Below are 21,611 nucleotides of genomic sequence, written 5' to 3'. Positions count from 1 at the left end.
CAACTGAAAATTCTAGTCCTTTTTTTTATTTGCTCCAGGGAAAGGGCCAAGAGCTCTTCTGGGTATGATTGCCTTAAAAAGAATAACCTATAACTGAAAAAAAACCAAAACCCAACCACAGAAAAACCCAAAGTGATTCACTCTGAAGCTGAAACATATGAAGCTTACTTAATAACATGTATTTATTGGTCATTATGCTATCAAAAGTTACTGACAGTTTACAAGTTTTCTGGAACTAAGAAGTCAAATGTTCATTTTTTCCCAGGCTTTTACACATCCCATTGTTATCTAATCTAATGTCCACAAACCCACTGTAAACACAGACTGATGGAAAGTAAACATTGAAGCCTCAGTATCAGATAAACAGAACACTGAAGATTCAAATTTTTCTCTATGTAAGTCTTCCCAACTTAATTTACAGCAAACTTTCCATATGTATCAATTTTCATGGGACTTTATAAACTTTACATTGTTTTCTTTGATGAAGTCTACAATTTTTCTGACCATACATAAGCTCTGATCATACTTTCTGTAGATGGGAATTTGGAGAGTAAAGGAAGTGTGTACAATTACAAAATATTTATTATTAAGTACAGAGGTCAGTAAGAAAATATTTTTCACTTTTCCCAGAAAAAAGAATAAAAATGCTTTAAGACCAATGTCTTAACTTTTGTGACAGTTTTTATATGATATGTGTAAAATTTCCGTGCTTCTCTGCCATTAAGACTTCCATAAAAGAGAGGAGTGTTAGTGGGAATTTTTGTAGACATGCAGAAAAAGTTGTGTCTCAACTTCGCTCTTTTGTTTCATTTTACAGAAGCTAGGGGACAAAAAAAGGGCTGTAAAGTGGTTTTTAATGAGCTAGGTGAAGGTACTAAAAGGGCATTTGATAAATAACACTGAACAGGAAGAGAGTGGAATGTTTTGTAAGAAAAGAGATAGATGTTTGGCCAGTTGAGGATTATAGCGTTACTGAACACCAAAGCCATGGAGTGTGAAACCAAAAACTGAGGAGTTATGACTAACTTTATGTCCAGATACTACCACGGGTGTTTTAGGGAAAAAAAGTAATTCTTTAAGCATAGTAAACAAAAGAATAATTTCCTATTTGCCAGCGTAGACAGAAATTAATTTTGCAGATGCAATCTAAGATCTAGTTAACTGGGGTTTTTTAATTCTCTCAGAAAGTTCAGCCAGCAATAGTCAGAAATTTTCTAATAAGAAAGTACTGGGGATATTTTTATTGAAAAGGCTGCAGGAAATGGTGCATTAGTAATATATTTTTAATCTGTTACATTTCTCCTTGAGTTATCGGAAGAAAAAAAATACAAAATAGGACTGCTGAAGATGGAAATAAAAGTGCAGGACAATGAATAGGGCAGAGATGTAAAATTCAGTCAAAAATGAAAAAGACAGATTGACCAGGACCAAGGATCTGCAATCCAAACATTCCAGAGAAATGTGTAACATCTTTTGCAAACACTCCCCAACATAATTAGTCTTTAGTTTTGTGTGTTCTGATCATCAGAGTGATTTTCAGAGCTGAGGAGTCAAAAACATTTCCACCCAATGCAAACTCCTAACCTGCTTTCACCCTGATTTTACTGTTCACTGACTAATCAATCAATCTATTAATTCTAGGTTTTTGAAGAAACAGATGTCTGTTTACTGTAGAACATAAAGGTTTCTCCATATGCCTATGTCTGCAGCACCAAAAATACCACTTCATCCAGGTGAGTTAGAATATCCCTGAGTTCACACATGTTATTTCTGCTCCTGATAAATTTAATAATAAATGTTGAAAAAACTGCACACCTAGAAAAGGAATCTCTGGGCAGTATGAAGTCAATTTATTTGCCATATTTAAAAAAAAATCAAAGCAACCTTCAAATAAGCATGTGTCCTTCAAGAAGATCACATGGCAGACATGCCAGAAATTTGCTTGCAAGGCTGCATTGGTGAAAGGCTGGCTGACAGATCCATACCCCTCTGCTTCTGCTGCAGCAGCGTCTGAAGTGGCTGCTCATTTTGTGGGTGGTTCTTTTGCTTTTCAAATTTTCAGCTGGATAGCTGTGGCTCTGTCCAGGCCCTGTCATTCCCAAAGTACACAGAGATTGGGGAAAGGATAACTAGCAACTGTGAAAATAACTTGGACATCCAAATATGCTTTCCAAGGCACTCATCTCATGAAACAGGCCAAATCTTGGGAAAGCAAGGACAGTTTGTAATAAAATAAATTATATAAAACCATATTTACTTCAAATATAAAAATACTTTTAAAGGCATAAAGGCAAGTTACACCTTAAAGAAGTTGCACTTTTTAGAAAAGGATGGTTTTTGTCATTAGGATAAAGAGTGAGATTTTGTTTTTCAGATAAGGGATTATAGGTTCAGGTAGATGTAGATTAAAGTTTAAAAAAATTCTGGTCAAAGACAATATGGTAAAACCATAAAATTATATTAAAAGGCTCACATGATCTGCAGAAAAGTTTAACTGTTATTGCCCTGTGAACTAAGAAAATAAGATTTGTCTGAAACTCAAATATGTAATTTTATCATTCTAAAAATAAATGTAATTAAAAACTACAAATGATTTGCAAGGTCCTTTGATTAAGATCATCTTTTAAAGCTCAAAAGTCCCAAATCTTAAAGCCTCCATATGCACTAAATGGCAAAGGGTAAAGGTGAAGTGCATGAAGTGGTTTTTTTTTGCAGGGTTATCTCACTCCAGAGTGCATTCTGGGGCACAGATGGATCAGTCCTTATATTAACTTATTTCAGACAGAATACATTTTATGTATTAACGTGCCAAAATGTCTTGACTGCGGTTCAGTTCAATGGGTGGAGGTTGTCATGTGTAAAGAAAATATGCTGTTCTGTTGTTGCTGGCTGTGCCTCATGAGTTTGGAGGCAGCAGAGAGGAGCAGAGCTCCTCCAGCACGCTCCCACAGAGGCACTGATGGAGCAGAAAGCTCCAGGAGGGCTGGCAGGGTGAGGTGTCAGCCTTTCTGCATTTCTGCTCTGTCCTTGTGTGATCTGATGTTCCAGTTTTCTCCAATCACAGAGTCCATGGATCAAATGTCAACCTCTTGCCAGCAAAACTGCTTGCTCTGGTTCCTCCCAAAACCCAAGTCTCTCAGAATCCTGGCATCCCTTTTCCTGGTCCCTCCAGCAGTGCCCATCCTACACACTTTGGGAGTTCTCTCCTTGAACAGCTGGCACTCCGTAAGTTTTTAGTTACCGCTCTAGACAGGTGATTGTTTTGGGGGGTTTGACATTAGTTCCGTTTGTAGGGAGACCAAAACCACAGAACTGCCCAGTTAACTTAACAGAGGTTAGATGGTAACCCACGGCAGACAAGCATGCTTTCACAGAAATACAGCTGGCTAAAGATAAGGATCCCTGGTGAAAATGTTCAAAATATTTGTAATAGTGTGCAAAGGGACAATTTACAACACTTATTTTACAATCTCACATGTGTGAAGACCATCTGGCTTAAAAAGTGAGGGGTCTGTAAAAAGGCAAACATTTCTTACATCTGAAATTAATGCTAAAAGCATGAAAATTGAGTAGTTAATTTGAATTTGAAATAATTGTCAAAGCAAAACACAAAGAAGAAATACTGTAAACTCTTTGGGGCAAAGTTTTCTGTGCATGCTACAAAGATACTTGCAATGGAATAGCAGCACACAAAGAAGCACCGATTTTGCTGTCCTTAAATTTTTATTTTGTTGAGTAGTTTACAAAAAATCCTTAGTGTGATGACTGTGAAACTCGGAAATGTTAAAAGAGCAAGCAGCTTCTAGCTCTTGATTCCCTGAAGATCGCTGAGAGCCTGCAGGGTCAGCCAAGTAGTGACTTGTGGAAGCAGAGTGTGCTGCTTGTGCCTTGCTGCCTGGCTGTGGGGCTGCTTTATGGGGCTCTGGGGACAGGGCTGAGGGCTTTGGAGAGCAGGCTCTTCAGCTGCCACAGGTCTGAATAGCTCCTCCTCAGTCCCATTGTTGGGGTTTTTTTTCCTTTTGTCCAACTGGACTCCAGATGTTCCTGGTGCTCTTAGTTAACCAAATGATGTGTTAAGTGGAATGAGAACTAGATCAGAAGCTCTAAAAAAAGAGAATGCAGCAAGTAAAAATGGCAGGTATGTACACCATACCAGAGCCTTGAGTTCTACAGGTGCTCACAGCTTCCTCTTCTTGTAAATAATACAATATGTATTGGGGTTCTATTTCTACCTCATAGTAGCTGCTCTCTCCAAACAAATTGATAGTAATTTTTAAAAATACTTTTCTTTTTTTCTTTCTTTTTTCTTTTTTTTTTAATGTGCTCATCAAGGCAGAGTTCAGATCCATTTGAGCCTGAATTCCCAAGGAGACCAAGCCAGCCTAGATATGGTTAGTGTAACTCTTGGGAAATCAAAAGTACTTCGATGATAAGGAGTGTGGGAAGTGTCTTTGTATTGGTGTGATAAAGTCGTCATGTTCATATGATGTTTAACATATACAAGTGTCAGACTTACGTGTTAATTACTCAAATTGTTTCCCACGCCCATAGCTGAAGTGGTAGAAATAACTCTACAGTGCAAGAATTTCTTTCATGTGCCATTTTCGCCCGACACTTTCACAGAAATAGAAAATAGAGAAAATTCTTGCTTGTTGATGCTTTCTTTCCACTACTCAGTTCATTAAGAAGACCTCAGTTTGTCTACAAATATGTTTCCTATCTATTTTAACACTTGCATAATGAGCATCCATGTGTTTTGGAATTCTGATTTATTTTAAACAGAATCTTCAAAGCTCCCTTTCTGCTTGAAACATATCAGAATGTCATACTTCAATATCAGTTCCAGAAAGAGGCCAGAGGCAGGAATTTCTGGGAATGATTAGTAGGTTTTTTTCACTTTGGAGGGGTCATTAGCTCTGCATGAATAGACTAAAGATTCCTTGCTCATTGTATTCCAAAACAGCAAAGCACTAGGTCCAAAGAAAAAACAGTGCACATTGTTAGATTGATAACATTATAAGTTATTCGAGGTCAAATTCTCTGAATTCTTAGGGTTTGAATTATTTTTACTCTTTGCTTAGCAGAAATAGCAGTCCACCCTACTTGTGTGCTTTCATGAGTACTACATTAAAAGCATCTTATGAATATTTAAGTATTGTTGCTGGCAGCTTTGTAGCTTTTCAAAGATACTGATGAGGTGAATTTTCCTGATTTCCATTTGTTTGAAAGCAGTGTTTCAATAAGGGTTTAACAATGAACTCTGAAAAGACATCTCATTGCAGTTTTGAAAAGGGTTTTAAAAAAATTATTTTAAAATACCACATTCTCCCCCTCCTCCCATGTTTGCATATACAAAACGTTTGATTTAAATGTATGTTGTTTTTTCACCTACATAATATCTTATTCTCAAGTTAAAGAAAAAATAATGTGGCCAGAAGCCATTGCTAAAATTTTACATGCCTTATGTTCATCCATCTTTATTAGAAGTCTAAAGTAAAACTCACAAATACCCTAAAATGGTGGTGCCATAAATTTGCCCTGAACACGCACACACCTTGTACTAGTGTTTTCTCTGTATCACAATGTCATCTGCACTGAGGAGTAGGGAAACTCATGCTTTCCTCTGATATAATTTGTGAGTCTTTATTTTAAATGGAGATCTTGACACTCAAAAACTTTTTTGGTGATAACATCACACTGCACCAGTTTTAAGTTCATACACCATAAGTGTTACAAATTCTCACCAAATACATTGAGCAGCTTTCATTCTCTTGATGTTTCTTGAAGATGTGTGTCCTTGACCTTGGTTTTGTTGAAGGGCACGATACCTGTGGCAGCCAGGTGTGGCAGGAGCGGGTATCTGCTTCAACAGCAGCTGCTTTCTGTGAAAGCAGCTCTGACTTTGAGGATAGTGAGGATGTATCCCACTAGAAGTCCATAAACCTTTCCTTGATCTTCCCTTGTCCTTAATTTTGACAGTGGCACACCACACACAGGCTTTTCACCATTTCACAACAGGAGGTGACTGTTAAATATTGCAAACTAGATCATGTGACAACCTGTTGCAACATGTGGCAAATCTGCTACTCCTTTTCCCAGAAGAGTTTCCAGGTGCTGCTGTGCATTCCTGCACTGACAGCAGCCCTCAGCCCCAGAGCCAGGCACTGCTTGGCTCTGCGTGCAAAGGCTGTGTAAGAGGGAGCTGCAGGGCTGCTCAAAAGGAAAGGATCTTTTATTCTCTTTTGCAACGTGGAACCAAGTAAATACTCTTGTCAGTATGTTTTTCGTACTTAATAACCCACAGAGTTCCTGGTTTGTATCACACCCAGGCTAATGTACACGCACCTGCAGAGGGCTACTGTAAAACTTTATCCTGAGGTTGCCCCAGGCTAAAAAGCATTAGAACAGACACTGATGGAAAGTATCCTGCAAGTTTTGTCTTTTTTTGTTGTTTCCCTAGAGCAGTCATTGCAAATCACAAAAACAGAAGGAATTGCACTTACTGAGAATAGGAGTGGGGTGGAAAGTCATTTATCTTTTGTGTTGACATTTTTTCTATCAGTTAGTAAAACTGATAATTTCATTGACATATTTTGTACTGCAATGTCCAGTTTAACTCGGAACATGAACCTCAAAGCAATGCAGCTCTCTATAGCTTGCGCTCATGCAAAATTTTAGAAATGTTAACCATTTTAAGAATATTAAGTAAATATGTCCTCAGAAATTCATTCTACACTGTGCCTGTATTTAAGAAATGTTTGGGTTTTTTTTTTCTTCAGAAGTTCAGCCAAAAGTATAGAAGATCTGAATCTGGGGATCTTTCTACATGAACAGTCCTAGAGGACTAACCAATTTGCTGTGTAATACTCCAGAATGTTTTACTCTTTCATTCCCTGGTGGCACAATTCTGTTTCCAAATATACCAAGAATTTGACGGGAATGCCAGTTATGTTTCTGAGGAATAATGGTGAGTGTCATCTGGCTAGTGAGGATCAAATTTAAAGTACCTGACAATCTCCATAATCTGTAATTCACTAAATGTGGCAGTGGATCAGGACCAGTACTCTTGCTTATGCTGCTCATGTATTTACTCTGTATTTTTACAAAACATTCTCTCATCCTTATGTTGTAGTTTCCCGTAGGATTAATATAAGGAAGGCTTGATAAAGTTCTCAGACTTTATTTACCACTATAGGTGGTAAATGTGTGAAGTAGTTAGTTATTTTGAAATTTTGTTGCTCTTCCAAAGGAAAGTCTTTCCTCCCTGAGCAGTTAAAACAGTCATGGGTGATACCTTGGGAGCTGTAAAATTTATGGTATGCAGAGGATGAGTCCAAAATGGCAAAACATGGAGACGCACAGGAAGGCAACTTATGGGAAACATAGTACAATAACAACCCTGACCTCCTGGCCTCCAGAAATTAGGAAGTGCAATCCCTAAATCAAAAGCAGCACCAGAAGTTCTGGGAATGGAAACAGGCTTAATTCTCTGTAGTGTGAAGAACCCGAGGTTTCTGTAACAGCAGGTCAGAGTTTCAGCCCTGTGTATGTGTCCACTTGTGTGCATTCCCAAGAGCTGTGTGTTCTGCTGGCCCTGGGAATGAGCAGGAGCCAGTGGGAAGATGCAGGGTGGGTGGCAGGGGACTGGCACTCTTTCCATGCTGGTGGGATGCAGAGCTGCCCTGGAGAGGGGGGATTTGTATAGTCCTCTCCTCCCACCAGAGAATGTCTTTGCAGTCAAGGCTCTGCTTCTCTCCTGTAATGCCAACTGAACTGGCTGAATGCTGCCACTGCAGAAACATCAGGAAAGAGCCACCCACACCCAATCTCTAACCTTGGAATAAATACTAAATCAGGCATAGTGGCATTCACCAAGAGATTCTTTCTACTGCTCCTTCTTTTAATTTTCTGCATGCAGGATTTCTTCAGTGGTGTGGGTCTTGGAGCTTGACTGATTTCTAGCAAGGGTTTGGTGGAGTATCCCGTTGAGGACAGGGGTTCAGCTGGGCTGGGAAGGTGGAATGGGATGTGTCTTGATTTAAGGCATACTCTCAGTTCTTTGCTCTCAAAATCATGACTGTGGTATTCTTCTGTAATCACAATGCTGGCCTAATAATGTTGTTTTTCACTGTAATCATACCAGCTTATTCACTGTTCTGCCATATGAAAAAAAAATGATGTTTAATACCATTCAAATAAGGATTTAATTAATTGCAGGAGGCACTTTTCTGAATTTTCCATTTGTGTAGAAAATTATGTGCTGAGAAGAATATATTCTTATATTAAGGAGTAAGAAGATTTCACACCTCAAAGCTGTTTATTGGAAAAAAGTTATATTGTTCCTATTAAAAAGCATATTTCACTTATTATATTTATTTCTATTTTCCATGAGACCAAATTTTTAAGAAAGGAGATAGAAAGCTTCCCTTGTCTTTAAGAAACAAAGAGCAAGTGGATCTTGAATGAGGCATAACAATTTTCTGATTCACAGAAAAGTTTGAATCCAATTTACATGAGGATTTCACGTAAAAATTTTAAAATAATTATGTTATTACCACTCTTCATGCCACAGAGTATGCAGGCATGAAAAAATGAATGAATGTGTGGTATTTTCATTTGATTTTCCAGATGATTCTTCCCAACTATTGAACTTGGTCCCCAGAGCCTACCACAACTTGGTTGTTACTACTGTGGGGGAAGGGGTGGGGTTGTGGTATTTTTTTCACTCAGTGTATCCAAGAAAATTTTCCCACCCCTTCCTATCATAGCCCAGGGAGTACTACTGACATACAGTTGGTCTGTTTGAAATAGGGGTTGTATTCTGTAATATTAAGATAAAACCTTCAAGACCATATAGAGTTTAACCATAAAATCAGTTCAGATCAGTAGCATAGCTACATACCTATTTATATTTCTTTAATATCTTCTTTATATGCCATTATACTGGATGTTGTTGGTGTGTGCTTTGAGACTCTCGAATACCAGGTGTTGATGTAATATTCTTAGGACAGGATTCCTCTTGAAAGGAAAGGTGTTTTAAAAGCTGCCTTTGAAAAGTAGACCAGATCAACCCATATACCTAAATTAGGGTCCCAAGGTGTTGCTCCATGCATGACATGAATTCATTAGTGGCACCACTTTCCAACAGCAGAGCTATAGTGGGCTCTATGACAGGATACTGGAGTTAACAGCAGAGAAAAAAACGTGACGAGGTCACAAATAGGAAAAAATCCCATAAAATACTTGCTGAGAGAATCCTTGCAGTCAGCCCTCCAGGCTGCCCACCCACCAGTGTGAGCAGCAGCAGGGCTGGCCCCAGCACGGTACACTTCCCCTCTTTCCAGAAAAGCAGCTGGATGCTGTTTCTCCTTTCTACAAAATCAGTGTGTACTTTGAGACACGTGGAACGCTTGCAATCCAGAAGAGAACGTCATACCTGCCTCACACCATCAAAAATAGGCTGACTCTCTTCCTGAAGACTACCATTTATTTTCTTTTTTCAAACTGGGATTTCATTTTCAGTGGAAGACTCTTGTATTGCAATGGTCTCTGACCTTCTTGCACATCTCCAGTGGCCTTCATTTAGAAAAGGTTGAGGTTTTTTCAGAATTTCAATTTTTTTCTTGCCTTGGTAATCTCTTTTGCTTCCCAGTCCATTAATATTGAACAGATTAAGAGTTAAGACATTTAATCCTGTGTTCTTCTGTTTTCTGTTTTTTCTAATGGATGAGTCATAGTACGGATGGTCTTCTGTTATTCTTTAGTAAATTCAAACAAGATTATTTATTCCCTCATTAGAAAAACAATAAATCAACAAACAGAAAAACATGCAACAATGATTTTTTAAATATATTGGCCATATCTTACAGTTATTGTTCTTTTTATTTAATTTATAAGAGATGACCAAAAAAGAAGTGCTCCTAAAATCTGCTGGATTGCTATTGCTGAAGCCTAAAGCTTGGAACATTTTGGTGGTGAGGTCCCATAGGAACCAATAGCCCAGTAAACCTGGGTACTTCTGGAACCCACATGTGCTGTTTGGAGCAATATTGATTTGAGCAGGGCCAACAAGAGGGAGGGATTTGCATGATGTACCTCCACTTTCTGCACCACCCCCAAGGTAGAAAGGATAGCCTGCTTTTTATGATCATTCATTCTTGGACTGTTGTTCTGATGAATTTAACAAATTTTTTGTTATTTAGACATATATCAAAATACTATTTCTTTTGTGATTGTATAAAATGACAAATTCAGAACCAAGTTTATTCTTAAATTTATAAATATTTTCAGCTGTCTTACATTATTTTAATGTCCCACAACCACAAGTTGCAGAGCAGAAAAGCCTTTATGAGACACTCTCCTGATAGAAAATCTTGTAGCTGTTTCATTAAATACTTCCTTGAGTGCATAGGATTATTAGTGCTATTTCTTTAAGAAGTGAAGCTCTGGAGGTTTTTCCAGTTGTCCAGTGGAAATCTGGATTAGAGACAAGAAGAAAAGATTCCTTTCAAAATAATTTTGACACCTCAGTGAAAAGGAGGAGCATCCTCACAAAGGCGCAGGGCCAGTGTTCTGAGTTAAGGGATTCCATCCCTGGCGGCAGGAGAAGGTGCGTGCTCAGTACAGAGAAACCCCGCCCTGGCCAGAGATGTCAAATTCCCCAGCATTTGGTACACCCAGAGGTCATTAAACTGGTTTGGCTTCTGTCCCTCCTGCTGCAAAGAGAAAATGCTGTGGGTGCTGTCTCTGCTTCACCCGTATGCAGTCATAATGTTGGCTCTGCCTTAAGAGCCTTCACAGCTGTGCTGTAACACAGTTAGTTCCCCAAAATGACTCAGAAAAAGGATTTTATTTAATCTGCACAGAACTTTGGAAAAAAAGAGAATTTCAGTTTGTGGAAAGCTTGAGAATGTGCAAAGCTGAAAAAAGAGCAGATGCAAACAAGAGGCTGGGTCTCAAAACTTGATTTCCCATTGTCTTAGGATAAAATTTCAGTGAAAATTGAAAGACAGAAGAAGAATGAAACCATTTCGTTTCTCTGGCTGCCTTCATTCCTGCAGTTGTCCATTAGGGCATCAGTCATGTTTGCATTGCTTCTAGCTAACAAACAGTAATGGTTAAGAAGTACGTGGCTGTGTTTTGGGGTTTTCTTTGTTTAGTGGTGCTAGATTCAGTTTGTCTTGTAGGTTTTCCCCCCACTGTGCTTTCTGTCACCATTTTCACTATTCACAGGGCTTTATTTCTGAGAGACTGTACACTCTTTTTAAAATATGGAGACTCTTTACTATGATTAAAATCCACACAGAACCAAAAAAAAAAAAAAATTGTAACTGTCTTGCTGCTGGTAGGAGGTAACTGCATATGAGCATAGGACTAACTGCAATGATAAAATTTGAAGACTTTCAGTTCAGGTTAAGCTCTCAGAAACAAGGAATAGTTAGCAACTGATTCTGCAAGCCAGAACTTCAAGCACTTTTAAAACAACATTTATGTCATTTACTTACTTAAGGGCTGCCCTTTTGGTGGGGTGACCCAGAGGCCCCCTGATAAATATGTAAAATCAAATCTCTCATTTGTCTTTCTAAGGCAGAATGTCACTAACCACAAGACTGGAACAGGCAGAAGGAATCCCAGATTGCATGAATATTCCAGCATCTGATGGAGAGATTTTTCAACAGTTTTGATGTACACCTTTTATGTTACCTGCTGCAGAGCACAAACATATTCAATAACTTTTACAAGCGTTTCAGATTCCTTCATCAAAGTTGCAGCAATTTTGATACGAGTACCTTTTCCAGTTTAGTTCAGATGCCAAGAGATTGCATGCATAGGAAGATGAGTATTAAATTAGAGCTACCTACTAAATAATCCAAAATTGCCTGCAAGACTCAAGAACCTGTTTTTTAGGCTGTTTCTGTGCAGAGTATGCGAAAAGGAAGACTTTGAACACAAAGTGTGCAGAGGATGTTCAAGGAATGTCGCTGTGCCACAGCCTCTTCAGGTCAATGAAGTAAAATGGTGAATGCCACTCAAAAGGAATTGACTTGTGACAGTAAGTGGAAAGTGCCAGAGAGTTTTACTCTAGAGTTATAAAATCAGTTGTTATTCCTCGAACCACAGCAAATACACTGCAGAACCCAAGGAAGGGTTATTGGTTCTATGGGATGTAATCATTAAGAGATATGGTTTGTGCTCCTATACAGAAACCCCAGGATTCATTTCTGTACAAGTTCAAGCACACATGTTGATACTCCCATGCCTACGGCAAACAGTAGGTGTTATGGATAAATTTGGGTTCATAATCTAGTTAAAGAATAGCTTAATGTCTAAGGTGGACAATCCAGAAGAGTTAGAATTTCAATTTTTCTCAGACAAGTGTTGTAGTGTAAAAACTGAAGGTGAGCATTAGTGAAAATAAGGGAGTCATCAAGGATGTTCTTTTTTTTAAGGGTTAGATTTAAGAAATTTAGAGAAATGTTTACTGTGGTCAAACAGGCTAAAAATTTTGCAGAACTCAGTGTAAAAGTGTCTTTAAGTCAAAGACCTTCAATGAATTATTTTTTTCCTCAAATGTGGATACTTACCAAGTAACAGTCATTAGTCTTCATGAAAATTTAACAATTACTGTGGCAAGCATGTAGACATTGTTAAAGAAAATTGATCTGCATGTGATCTTGATAACAGTTAATTCAGTTTAATTCTATTTCTATGGCTGAGAATGGCTTTTATCCAGGATTTGATCTGTTTGTACATTTCTTATGAAGAGAGACAAACAAATCCAGGTTCCTGGATTTATTTTTTGTTCTGTCTTATGTTCTGAGCATAACTTCAGAAAAGGAGAAAACCTTATTGGTCCTTGCATAAAAATTTGAAGCCTGTTGTCTTAGGTTCTAGGATGGCTCAACAGGAGCTGGTTATCTGTTTGTTGATTGTAGGTGCTTGAATGCTATAAGCCAAATAACCTAACCTGTTAGGTGATATGATCTGGGATACAAAAACTCAAGCCTGCAGGAAATAGTTCTGCCAATGTAACAGTGACAGCATGAAATATTGGGAGATTCAGGGGGAAAAGTGGTGTGTAATTCCTTTGGAATGTATCAAGGCATTCATACCTCGTAAACATCTAAGACACAGAAGAGACACTCAGATACATTAAAAATGACATCAAATTATTTAAGACCTCTTCACACTTGCTCAACCTATTACACCTTAGGTGACCCCAGCAGAAGAGGATATTTCAGTTTAAGTGCAAATTTATTTCAGACAAATAGGTTTTGAAATTAGATCCAATACCTACTAGATTAAACTTCAGGCTGTTCTTACTTTGTGATGCATACAGAGATACTGGCCCCTTTTTTGGATGATAGCTCATGGCACTCATGGATTATCAAGAGGAGGGGTGGTTCCCTGGGTCACTGTAATCTCAGCAACACTTGGGAACCAATGAGTGAGCACTTCTGCAGGACATGACCTGGATCAGGTTGATTGACTGAGAGCAGCAATTGGGGCTTTTTTGGATCATTGTTTTGGCAGAGATGCTCACTGTGACAGCTTTCTGCATTCACTTTGGGGTCTCTTAAGGCTACATTCCCAGCAAAATTAGATTCATAACAAAACCTGCTCAAACCATCTGATTTGGAAAACAATTTTGTGTGTTCTGATCTTATTCTCAGTAAAGTTTTGTGTGAAATAAAGAAATAACTACGTTTAAAAGGCATTAGTAGTTCTCAAGATTTCTTTTCTTTTTTTTTTTTTCCTCTCTACCTTCTTGTTTGAGGAGCAAACAGACAAGAAAAATGTTCTGCATTCCTTTCAAATGTTGTAATGACAGCATCAAACTGAATTACTTGAAAAGATTTAGTTTCAGAGATTGATGCTTGTGATTTACAATCTTGTTCTCTTCATAATTTTTTTTAATGTTTGCATTCACCCCAGGTAACACAAAATCACATTGTGAGGTGGAAATAATGAGAAAAGCAATGGAACAGAAGTGTGATTTTCAGTCCTTCCTTTCATTAACTCTGATTGCTCATCAGCTCATCAGCAGAAATACCCAGGTTTGCTCTTCCACTTCTGGGATTCTTTCAGCCTGTGCAGCTACATCACTGTAGCTTTTATTACTTTTAACTAAACTTAACTTTTATCTTTGTTAGGGTGCATTAAGAATTAAAAATCTGCTTTGGGTTTTACCCATTGACTCCTAATTAAAATTTAAAAATGCCTTACCCCAGGGGCTTTGGCACGGGGCTTTTTTTCACATGCATATGTGTCACACAGAGTGCACACTAACTGTTCATATACAATGTCAGCATGCGTTTCGTATGCACACAAAAGTTCCAGATGTGCTGTGTATCTTGTTTAGTTGACTTTAGTCTTCTGTAAAGCCAAGAGAAATATTAATCATTCATTTACTGTTAGGGGATGGGTCTTCTTCTCATGTTTCAGTAAAGGGGGTGGAAAAGAAAAGTAAGCCAATTTTTTTCCTATTTAAGGCCAAAGCTGGGGAATGCTTGTGGCTGAGTTCTGTACATGGCCCGGTGCTGGAAGGGCAGGGAGCAACCGATGTTGCTATTTTGAATAGATTTTTTTCTTCCCCCCCCATTTTTATTTTTGCACAGAGAGTCTCATGTCTAATATTTAGACATGATGAGCTCTGTGCAAAAAGTAACTTTGCTCATTCTTGCCGTGTTTCAACCCTCAGTTATTTTGGCACAACAAGTCGGTGAGTAATTCAAGCTTCTTATGATTTCATGTTTTTATTTTATTTTTATTTTTACCAATAATTTTAGTAGCTTGTAAGAAATGTCTATGCACGAATCTCACCAGAACACTTTTTCTTCACTAATTCAGCAGTCAGATATTTAATGGTGAAGCTGAAAGCTGCAGGGATTTGCAGTATCATCTCAAAGGTTTCTCTTTGCTTTGCTTTCTTTAAAGTTAGAAAGGACTGTACAGTGCTGTCTGCCTTGGCTGCATTTGCTCTTGTTCTTACTTGTTTCCCTGCTGCAGACACCAGAGAGATTCTGAGCTATTTCTTTTAACTCTTAGAATAACATTTTAACTGTTAGCTCCGTGCTGCCTGGAAGCTCTTTGTCACAAGGAGTAAGTCTTTGCTTCCAGCTATTTTATTTGGAGTTCTCCTTTGTACTTGTTTGTCTTACACTGGCAGCGTGGGGGTTTCTTTCAACAATTTGTGTGCAGAAAAAAAGCCTTAAAATTCCAAATGGTTTTGTTGAAGGAGTTTTTAAGAGTGATATATGAGAATATGTCAGCTTACAGAATTTTTACTTTGGCATAGAACAGGAGGGTAAATTAATTCCCTCAGCTGCAAGAGTTTGAATCAGGCATCTGCAGGCTGTTTCAGCCCCTCACGAGACTGATTAGCAGTTGATGGAATGTGGAAGTGTGTGTGTGCACGTTTACAGAGAGCAAGAACACCAAAAACCAAGTGAACATGGAATTCAGAGTGGAGAGAAGTACTTTGTATACAAGAACTCAACCTAGAGCGAAGATAAGTGTGGTATGAGTATTTAGGTTAAACAGATGACATTCCACAAGTACAGCTGACCTTTTTTGGATGTGCTCAGTTCCTGCTTGCCAGATATTGTAAACCAGACCTTCCTTAAGATAAAACACTTTTCTCTACTGTAAATATGAAAGATCAGCAATTTATTTATTTCTACAGAGAGGCAAGGAATAACCTTACCATTAGCTCCGTAAGCAGCAGCCAAAGAAACTGTAGTGCTGTAAAGGAAAGCCAAATGCCTTTAAAGTCACACCCTACACTACTCTGTATGACACACATCCTGAAAACGATGACTTGAGCCAGTTCATGGCAAACCCATCTGCCTCACCATATCTGGAGAGGGCCCTCTGCCGAGGGGTGAGTGTGAGTCCCCCAGGAGCAGCCTGCTGCCACTGGAGCACTTGGAGCTCAGGAGGATCTGTGCAGGAGCAAACCAGGCAACAGCCTCTGCAGCACCAGCCTGCCTCACCTGGCACAGACACAGGCTAAGCCTAAGTTTCTATTAAAAAAACCCCAACCAATGCATAAACAGATATTCTGTAGAGAGTAAACAGTTTACTGTGAACTGATCCTTCTCTATCTCTGCTTTGCCAAGAGACAAACTCTCTCTCCAGTAATCTTCAGAAAAATTTGTAAAATGCAGTGATTATAAAATTTGAGCAAATGTATGCTGTGAGTTTTCTCTGCTTACAGCAGCAGACAATATAAATATTGTTTATATTTAACATGCAGTAAGTGTTCTTTTATATATCTGTGTCTATCGTCAGAGGGATAAGCACTAAGAGACCATCCAATACAAAGAGAAGGAACATCAATTTTATTTGTCTCCATAAACAAACGCCTTCTGAGTGCCAGGTCTTCTTCCCTCACTTTAGTTATATCCCTGGACATTTCTGAGGTGCAGCATACATTTGACTCAATAAATAGTAAATTTTGGGTAAAAGAACAATACACAAATGAAGTGTGAATGAGTATTCTCATTTCTCTGCCACATTCCTGTTTCATGGTGTTGTAACATTTCCTTACTGGGCCGACTTCCATACTATTTACAGGGATGAGGTTACACAGAGAGACTGATAAATCACCAGTTATCCCTTAAAAAATCAGATTCTCTCCTCACGTTAGAATGTTTCTTTCCACGCATTTGAATATGCTTTTCTCACAGAAAATAATAATTGAAGGAGTCAATTACTCGTATCACTAATTCATGTACAGGGCAGGGAATGGTCTGGGAAACCAAACTTTCCACAACTGAAAAGAGAATTTCCAGACATACTGAAATGCTCTCTCTTGTCAAGAAAAATGTTTATATGGTTAGTATCAAATGTAAGTCAATATAAAATTTTCCTTGGGAAAGCTTGCCAGGAGACAAGACTTGGCAAGATATTAAGGAAACTGCTCAGTATACACTGAGTTTAGGGTAGTCAGATGTACCCTTGGGCTATGTGTTTCTTTGTCTTGCTGTAATAGCTTGGAATGGAGATTTGAGTACGGCCTCAGGCTAGACCTCTTCTAGAGCTTGGGATCCGGATTCTGTGCAACAAGGAATATTCTCTGAATTCGGTGAGCAAAAGCTGTACGTCCTTGTAACCTGCCGGGATGTTTTTAGCCTGGAGGGGAAATCACCCTGACACAATCCAGGTTTTCTGATGTGTGTCAGGGCTTTCAAGCCCTGCCCATGTTCAAGATAAGATGCCCCCTGATGGCAGACAGGACACGAAGCCAGCACTTAGGAGACGACAAATGATTCAGAGTCCACCAATGTATATTTGTTTCTACCCTTTAAAAGGCACCTTTACATCCTACATATTAAACTACCCAAAACTGTAAGACCTTAGAATGTTTCTTTAGGAAAGAAATCCATTCTCCATCCAGTGAGCACAACTTGTGAAAGCATTTGCTAAGCCTTGCAGCTTGTATTCATCCTATTTATCTTGAGTTTGTTCAGGCAGTCATGACAGCTACATCCAGAAGACAGCATAAATTTTAGCTAGACAGAGTGGAGGTATTTGGCGCTTTCCACTGCCTACAAAGGAAGCACATCCACAGCGCCCTCACATCAGTGCCAAAAGGGAAGTCAGATGGATTTGGGCCTCTCTCAGCTGTTATTTGTTATGCTTGAAGGACACCTCAGTCAGCCAGAGCAGGACACTTCTCATAGGTACACCCCAGTCCTTGAGGAACTTCGCTGAGGTCATTAGGAAAACTCTGCTGCTCTGAAAGCAGTGTGACAGCAATGCCAGAAACCCTTCAGTATTATTCCAAATAATTCTTTGCTCTAAGGTAATTTAGTATTTTCCTTGTAATGCAAGTATTATCTTGGATGTTTGGTCAGGAAACTCATTTCTGAGGTAATGGCTGAATGCTAAAATCTCCCTGACAAGACTTATTGACTTTTCATATAACTTTCAGTTGCAAATTGTAGTTTTAGTTTTAAAATTATATATAACCATTACATGTAAGTTTCAAGAGGCAGCATGCAAATTAATTTTCCTGCTGAGCACCCACTTGTGATCCCTTAGAAAATAATATTTCAGGAAAACTGGTAAACAGCTGATTTGGCCATTTTGCTTTCTTTTTTTACTAACTGGGAAGAATTAGATAGCATGTGAAGTGGATGGGTACTGCACAGATGTAGTTTATTTGTGAGACTGCCAGACTGTCATGTTTAGCAGTTAGCTGTATGGAACACTGCATACATGTGCTCTTTGTTGATAAATTTCCAGTTAAAGGGTCATTCTAACAGTGAGAACCATCTCTGCTCAAAGGTTCTGGTAAAACAGAAAGGGTCCCCTCCAGAGTTTTGACAGTAAAACCAGATGATGCACTTCTGTGTGCCAAGAGATAATTAACCATCATAAGTAACCTGGACTGTGTGAAGTAATGAAATATCAGGGGTCTACTCCTCTCCTTCCATTTTTCCTAACTATTTTTTACCAAGCACTCAGCAGACAAGGTTATGCTTAGGAAAATTGAAACATTCTTTTCTGGTCTGGAAAAATCATGCTAAATGAAAGCCTGGGGAATCCACCCCCTCTAAACATTATATATATGTTCTTGGAAATATGACAAATTTCATAAACACATTTTATATCACACACCCCTGGAACACATTAGCCTTAGGAAACTGAGACTATTATATAACCCTTTCACTATTTTCCAGATTTTTTTTTTTGACTTGAGACCAAATCACCAAATCTAGACTGATTTTTCTGAAAGAGGAGTTGGAGTTGGAAACATCCACTGCTTTATGGCAGGGGGAAGAAGCAGAGGTAGAAGGGTGTCGTTGCTGGCACAAACCTCAATGTTGATGCCTCAGTCAGAGGCGTTACGTTTGCTCTCCTCTTAGTGCTGCAGATTACAAGCCGATCCTATTTCCTCTTCCAGCTTCTGCCAAAGTGTTGAGGTTTAAAATAGGCATCCAGGTGTCACTTGCAAACTCTGCTGATGCCAGCCTTACACAACAGCTGGTGGAGAGTTGTAATTAATGCTGCTCAGAAAAAAAAAAAAGAAATCACCATCGCTTTTTTTCTTCCACAGGCTGGCTGAGACTGACACTGTTCCATTAATCTTTGTCCCAGTTATGTGCCGGTGTTGTTCCCCACTTGTTTTAATCAGAAATCTGCAGAAAATGGGACATACCTGCCCCCATAATTGGGACAGCATGTTGAGGTTCAGTGAGGGAAGCGATGGGAGGCATTTAGCATTTGGGGTTAAAAGCAGCCTCTTCAAAGTTGAAAGGCTCAGCCAGCCAGGAAGGGCAAACAGTAACAGAGTGCACTTTCCCAGGCTAGCGGGCACCTGGAGCACTGCATGGCTCTTGATGTTTCTGTTGTAGGTTCCTGGTCTGCTGAAGAGCATGAGCCACAGCTGCAGTAAGAGTTGCAAGATTTAATTTGTTGGTTTGGAGGAATAACTTGTCAAAGCTCACAGAATTGGATATTAGTGCAATGGTCATACCATTATTACTCCAGATTATCTGTCCTTTAGTCATGCTTGTTTAAGAAACTGGGCAAAATATCTCAGTCAAGAAAAGGGACATTGTTGGCAATGGCAGAGATATGTTGTTAACAAACAGGGGTTTTTGTGGTCTTAAAGTAATTGGGTTAGAGTCTTACATCATTGCAGGTTGATTTGATGGAGCACATCTCAATTTACTATTGGCAGCACCCAAAAAAATGAAACAGACTTGAGAAAGGTATAATAAAATCTGTTCTGATTCAACATTTCTACTGTTAGCTCATTCTCCATGTTGTTGCTTGGTAAACTGTAGATGACATGACTTTAACATGATTTAGGGTTCAGTATCTACCACCAATTGTCTACAATTTTAAGACATTCCGATTTTGGTTTTTGACAGATGATAAATAACCTTCAGCCCTAAATGGAACAAAAATTTTAGTGTCATCATCTACCTGCTGCAGTGCTTTACCAGCCTACCCCTCCTTCTACAAATCCATAGTAACACACCTTGTACAGAAGGAGAACTGGGCGCAGATGTGATTCCTGCTCAGGAGGGGTACATGGAGTGTTATTGTCCTTTTGTGGCTGGGTGCAGAGAATGCTGCAGCCCCTGGCCCTCCTTGTGTGCAGCCCAGGGGATGCCATGGGCTCCTCCTGGAGGGCTGGCTCTTTGGGGCCATGCTTGTCACAGCAGTGGTGTCCTGTGGCAGAGGTGCTGTTGGTGGCTCACTGCTGGCAGCTTCCCACAGCCATGGTGGCTGGTGCAGGGCAGCTGCATCTCTAGGGATTTTCTTTCTTCCATTCAATCTTTTGATGCACAAGGTTCATGAAGCTTTCCTTTCTGTCCTCTCTGTGGCTTCCCTCACAAGAGACGTTTTGTCACTGGAGAAATCTGTAAGGAATTCCCACAGAATTTCCTGATTTTTCTCCATTCAACACAGTCGGGAAATAAGAATTACATATTTATATGTGGTGACCATGCTATTAAAATTTCTCACATGGCTTTGAGACGATATTAAAAAATTCAAATATTAACCCTTGCATTGCCTTTGACTATGGTTAATCAAGAGACAAACTCTATAGGTAGTAAAAATTATGAATTATGGGATTCAGAAAGTCTCTTCTGTAAGTACAAGAGAGAGGGGGAGGTCTACTAACCCTGTCTTAAATGCTGGAAGTGTGCAAGGGGGAATGAGATCCACCATTGGCTGTAGAGTAGCTCATCTTTCACACTGAGGTATAGTACATTATATTTTTCATTTATATTTTCAAGCAGTCATTATTTTTTCTCATCTTCTCTTTCATAGGAAGAGTTCTTTGAATTTTGATTTGAGAAAACTTAACCTACTTCCAACCACTGCTTCTCTTTATTTATTTTTACTTCAGAGCCAGTCTTGTCTCTGAGTTTGCAAAGTGGAAGCCTCTGCCTGTTTCATGTCAACATGACAATGGAAAACATGATATAACCCCCTCCAACAACAACCGTTTGTTGGCTTTAGTTTGGATAAACTTCGCTCTGGGACTTCTGGCTTTGTTTAGTTTAGAAGAGGAGATTCCTTTCAGATTAGCTCAGAGACTACTTCCATTTCCCCCCGTTTATGTCAAACCCTTCATTTAAACACGAACTATCAGAATGAGAATGAAAATGGTACCTCCTTTAATAATGTCTGCACATTTTTGTCTTGCTTTGATTCACATAAGTACTCCATGAAGAGATGTCTGCCAGGAAGGACAAAGCATGCACAGAGATTTGAACAGGAGGGATGTGAGGGTAATGAATATATATATATCTATATTCCAAGGTTGAATGTGATTTTTTGTTTTGAAAGCCTAGGCCTTCTCCTACAGCTAAAGGGACACTCAAATGACTCTTAAGAAAAGAGGGATGTGACTTGTAAATTTAAGACTTTAGCAGAGTTTGGCCTTCAGCAAAATGCAAAGCTATCCACAGCCACTGGAGACACATCCCTTTCTGCTGCTGGATTTCTCTTTCAAGTCACTGTGCATCCCACCCTGGAGGCTGGCACAGGCACCTCTGCTCCCCCACCTGGTGAAACCTTTCCTCCTGAGTGCAAACCTTTCTTGTTCTGCTAGGGCAGCTTCAGGCACCCCTTTATTCCCA

The 21,611-nt window shown here is 39.1% G+C and overlaps 1 protein-coding gene across 1 annotated transcript in view; it reads left to right on the top strand.

Annotated features, from left to right (window-relative positions):
* Positions 1-14,505: 14,505 nt before the first annotated feature.
* The window catches only part of COL3A1 (collagen type III alpha 1 chain), a 49,163-nt gene continuing 42,057 nt past the window's right edge, over positions 14,506-21,611 (top strand). The window contains exon 1 of the mRNA XM_063399919.1: positions 14,506-14,722. Within this exon, the coding sequence (XP_063255989.1) occupies positions 14,644-14,722 (79 nt within the window). The 5' untranslated portion in view covers positions 14,506-14,643. The remainder of the gene's footprint in view (positions 14,723-21,611) is intronic.

The sequence above is a fragment of the Prinia subflava genome, chromosome 6, assembly GCF_021018805.1.
Source record: "Prinia subflava isolate CZ2003 ecotype Zambia chromosome 6, Cam_Psub_1.2, whole genome shotgun sequence".
Lineage (NCBI taxonomy): Eukaryota > Metazoa > Chordata > Aves > Passeriformes > Cisticolidae > Prinia > Prinia subflava.
Note: the sequence above shows the minus strand (reverse complement) of the source record. Positions and strands in the feature narration are given on the sequence as shown.